This window comes from Echinops telfairi, unplaced genomic scaffold (assembly GCF_000313985.2).
Source record: "Echinops telfairi isolate 266 unplaced genomic scaffold, ASM31398v2 ScPeMD7_7414;HRSCAF=8452, whole genome shotgun sequence".
NCBI lineage: Eukaryota > Metazoa > Chordata > Mammalia > Afrosoricida > Tenrecidae > Echinops > Echinops telfairi.
The window spans coordinates 1290830-1295625 of record NW_022111314.1 but is presented as its reverse complement, the minus strand read 5'-3'; the positions used below and the strand labels follow the sequence as shown (position 1 = coordinate 1295625).

Below are 4796 nucleotides of genomic sequence, written 5' to 3'. Positions count from 1 at the left end.
CTGAGAAAGGGGAGCTGTGGTTAATGCTGACACTGGGGCAAGGCCCATGGAGTGGGGGAGGCTGCCCTGTGGGCTGTGCGTCTGGGGGAGACTGAAGGGCAGTGTCTGCAGCTGCGGACACCCAGAGGGCCTGCCGCACTGCTGTCCGTCCATTTGGGGGACAGTCTGCTCCCCGACAGGCCTCCCCTTTGCTCCTGCTGCATCTGTCACCCTTAGTCCCACCACCCCGTATGCAGCCGCTCCCCCTGCAGCCTCAAACCCACTGAGCCCCCCGCCCTAGGGGTACCCTACACCAGGCCTATGCCCTCCTGCCTGCTCTCAGGAGACCCCCTTCTTGGGAGGTTCTGAGCTCCAGGGGTCGGGACAACTAGAAAGGGTGACCGGGCTCCCCTGTGAGGCAACAGAGGCATGCTCCCCATCAGCTGGAAGTCTAATCCCAAGACGGCCCCCAGCCAACTGAGCAGGGCTGGCCCAGTCCTGGGGTGGGAAGTCTGCACAGTGGCTAGGGAGCCCCTTCCCTGTGGACCCCGTGTGCCTGCTGAGTGCCAGGCTTCCCAATAGGTGTGTGGGCTCTTGGGAGGGTGAGAGGTCTCAGGGTGGGGCCCCAGCTTCTGCTACAGGTATAGCCTGAGGTGAGTGGCCTTTCCTCACGGCAGCCACCCCCAGCCACTTAGAGGCAACCAGGTGTCTGGGGGAGGCTTACAAGCCACCACCCGGCACAAGGTGGGCTCATGTCCGCCCCCCCCATTCCCCCACCCCCCAGCCCTCAGGAACAGGCACCTTGAAAATAATCCATTTTATTTGGGCCTCTCAGGCCTGTGGGCACATGGTGACATACATGCAGAGCGAGGACTTGGGCCAGGTGAGGCAGGTGGCCCCTCTGTGGGACCTCTAGTCCGCTCGGGCTCCAACGGCCCCTCTGCCCGAGGAGACCCCAGCAGTCCCCACCAACGGGGTGGGGTGGCTGGAGTAGACGGAGTGGCGGGCTGCTTCCAGCTCGGTGCAGCGCTCTGCAGAGCACAGGGTAGCGGGCAGGCAGCTGGCGGCTCAGCCGGAAGCAGCAGCAGAAAGGGAGGAGGGCGTGGGAGCCCACACCTGCCAATCCAGCCCAGCGCCTGGTAATTTCGTCTCTCTTGATTAAACATCTAAGGAACATCAAGTTCACAGATGTGTTTTCTTCTTCTTCTTCATCTTCCTGAAAACACCCAGAATGAATCGTCGAGGGCATCTGTGAGCTTCCCAAGGGGCCCCCCTGGGCACTTTCTGGGGGCCAGAGTTGGAGGGGCGGGCCGGAAGGGGCCAGGCTTCGGGGCTGAAGCAGAGTGAGCGCAGCAAGGATGGGGGCCCCCGGCAGGTGTGGGAGCAGGATGGGGTGCAGGTGTGTGCAGGTGTGCCGTGCAGGAGGCACGCTGAAGGGCCAGGAGGCGCCAAGCACACGCTAAGCACTTGCTTTGGGCAAAAGACGGCTGGCCAGCGGTTGTGCGCAGGACCCCAGCAGCCGCGGTGCCGTGACCCTGGGGTCGGCCACGGAGCCAGAACTCGGCTCCACAGGTTCCACGCGATCAGCGTGGGTCCCCCACGCCCAGCCCCGCAGTACGGCTGGTCCCCCCACGTCGGCCTGCTGTGCGCTCACTTCCAGCAGTGCTCCAGGGAGCTGTGCGGCTGGATTTTCAGCTTGTGGGGGCACAGCAGCTTGGTGAAGGCGCGGCGGAAGCTGTAGTGGCAGAGGGGGTAGAGTACGGGGTTGACGGCCGAGTTGGCCCACAGGAGCCAGAAGGACGTCTCGTACCAGTAGTCGGGGACGCAGTGGCCGTGGCAGGCGGCTCGGATGATCATCAGGAGCGTGTACGGGGCCCAGCACAGCCCAAAGATGCTCACGATGGTGGCCAGCGACTTGGCCACCTTCTTGTCCCGAGACAGGCGGAAGCGCTGGGTGACGCTCTGGGACACCATCTTCATCCGCTTCTCCAGCGAGGCCGAGGACGGCTTGGAGCCGCGTTTGAGCGAGCGCGGCCGGTCGGCGCCCCGGGAGGAGCTGCCGGAGCTGGAGGTCGGGGAGGCGGCGGCGCCCCCCCCACTGCCGCCCCCCAGTGCGGCCTCCCCTGCCTCGGGCCCCGGGGCCTCGCCGCCGAGCCCGTACCGGTGCAGCGGCAGGGCCTCCCCGCGCCCCCGGTGCCAGCAGCCCCAGCAGCCCGGCGGTGGGGGCGGCGGGGAGGGCTCTGCCTGGGGCGGCGGCTCCGGGCCCGACGCCTCCCGGGCGCCGTCCAGGCGGACGCGCGTGCGCCGCTGGATGTTCAGGTAGATGCTGAGGTTGAAGAAGGTGACGCTGAGGAAGGGCGTGAAGAACTCCAGCGTGGAGGCGGTGATCAGGAAGTACCAGTTGTAGAAGAACTCAGCGTAGCAGTGGCCCTCGGGGATGGAGCTGCCGCCCGACAGGTGCTCCCAACTCAGGATGGCCGGCCCGTACAGCAGGAAGGCCAGCACCCACACCAGCACCATCTTGCACACTGCCCGCCGCGTGTCGCCCTGCTGGGCCCTGTACGAGACCTGCAGCGATGTGGGGAGGAGGGCATGGGTCAGCAGAGCCCTAGCTGTGCTCGGTTTCCTATGGACCCCCCCCAAACTGGAAGCCCCTGGGGGTTACAGCATCCCCCCCCCGCAACCCCATTACCAGCCCCTGGCTCTCCCTCCACAGCACAGATGCAGGCTGGGCACCTGCTTCCCACTTGAGGCTTGAACCATGGCCTGGCACCAGCCCGGTCAGCCCTGTGCAGATGGGGGATGGGAGGACATGAGGAAGCCCTTCCCCCATCCCCCTGGGCCATCCCCACCTCCAGTGTGCAAGTATCCTGGAGCCACACCAGGACAGGGTTTGGGGGATGGGGGAGATAGGCCTGGTCAGCACCCAGCAGGGCCCCCCAGAAGCTGGCAGGGCCTGGGCATACAGAGAGACATCAGCTCAGAGGGCAGACTGGGTAGGATGGACCGGCCTATACCATCCTGGGACTACGGAAAGTACGTTGTGACAGCACTTTCCCTAGACCTGAACCACAAAGTTCCACATGCCTGGCCCAGGGGACAGGGGACTGGGACAGCTGTAGCCCCTACCTGTGTCCTCCCTCACGGCTGGCTTCTGAGGCCAGCAGGGAACACAGCTGCCACAGAGAGGAGGCCACCTGAAGTGGGCAGTAAAGAGGTGACATGTGCTGCCAGCCCACTGCCCCACGTCCAGTATGCAAGACACAAGGACCGTCCCAGCCCTTGCCTGCCTCCTGCTGATCCTGGCTGCCAGCCAGAGAACTGCTGTCTGCCCCTGGGGAGGGTAACACCTGTATGTGCCTACAGGTACACATGCATGTTAGTGTGCTCAGGAGCATGTGTGTGCATGCACCTGCATGTATCTGTCCCAAGTGGGCCTGTGCATGTCTGTATCTGTGCACATGTGCTTGGTGCATGCGTACTGTGCATCCAAGTGGGTATATGTGCATGCATGTGCATGGATTATACTTGCACATGTGCACTCACGTTTGCATGTATACGCATGTGCATGTCTGTGTCTGTATATGTTTGCATGGCACATGTGTACACATTTGTGCACCTGAGTGGGTGCATGCATATGCATGGGTTATACTTGCACATGTGTGTGCATGTTTGTGTGTGTATGCATGTGCATATGCATGTGGTGGGGTGGTCTCGTACATCCCCCAACACAAGTCTTGCTGAGGGCTTCTGGCCCCAGATCTTCCCTCAGTTCCAAGTGGAAGGATGCGGAAGGATCCCACCATCAGGCTGTCAGCCGTGCCCCCCCTAGAGCCCCCGGGACTCACGGCCCTGGTGACGGACAGGAAGCGGTCGTAGCTGATGAGCACAATGTTGAAGACCGAGGAGGTGCAGAGCAGGTAGTCCACCACTAGCCACAGCTTGCAGAGGCCACGGCCGAAGGTCCAGCGGCCAGTCAGCACGTAGGGAACGTACAGGGGGATGCAGAAGGCACCTGGGGGAGAGTGGGGAGAGGGGTGTCATGCTGGAAAGGGGGCCTGGGGTAATGCCGCCTGCCTCAGAGGGGGCGTCAGGCAAGACCTAGGGGTCAGCCCGCAACTTGGGACTGCTCCCCTCCCCTCCCCCACGCCGCGTCTCCGAGGCCACACCCTCTGTCCTGAGTCTGCCCTCCTCTCACAGCATGCCCGCACCAGCAATGATGTGCTGGAGATGGAGGCATGGGGTGGGGGGTCACCAGGGCGATTTCTCAAGGGACCCAGATCCTGGAGTCCGATCAGGCTTCTGTCGGGCTCTCCCCAGCACCCAAAGGGGTGAAGATTCTCCCCTCCCCGCGATGGATCCCAGTCCTAGCCTCGCTCCGATAGTTCTGAGCATCATCTCAGGCACCAAAGAAGTCTCCCACCGCGAAGCCTCTCTCTCAGAGCAAGGGACGAGCTGAACCTCCCAGAACCAACAGGTGTCTGGCGCTCGGCCCCTTGGCGCCCCGCCCCCCAGCCAGCAACAGAGCGCGGACACGTGAGCGCATGCAGCTCCTCTGAGCACCCCCGCCTCTCTCGCGGCCCCCTCCCCCAACACACATCCTTGAACCCCCTCTTTCCTGTCCCCTCCCCCAAACCTCTCCACACGCTTCCCCGCGCCCTCCTCGTGTCCTGAGTCCCTGCAGCCTTTGTTTGGCCACAGCTCAGAGCCAGCGCTGCACCTGCCGCCGCTGCGCCCTGCGCCCTGCGCCGCCTGGCTGAGCGCCCGCCACGCTGGCCTTTCCCCGGGACGCCCCCAGGACCTGCCCCGCCGGCCCG

General features: G+C 64.2%; 1 protein-coding gene across 1 annotated transcript in view; it reads right to left on the bottom strand.

Moving 5' to 3' along the window:
• Nucleotides 1-781: 781 nt before the first annotated feature.
• The window catches only part of HRH3 (histamine receptor H3), a 6021-nt gene continuing 2006 nt past the window's right edge, over nucleotides 782-4796 (bottom strand). Inside the window, exons 5-6 of the mRNA XM_045296934.1 lie at nucleotides 3828-3994; nucleotides 782-2547 (exon numbers count right to left, since the gene is read on the bottom strand). Of these exons, the coding sequence (XP_045152869.1) occupies nucleotides 1630-2547; nucleotides 3828-3994 (1085 nt within the window). The 3' untranslated portion in view covers nucleotides 782-1629. The remainder of the gene's footprint in view (nucleotides 2548-3827; nucleotides 3995-4796) is intronic.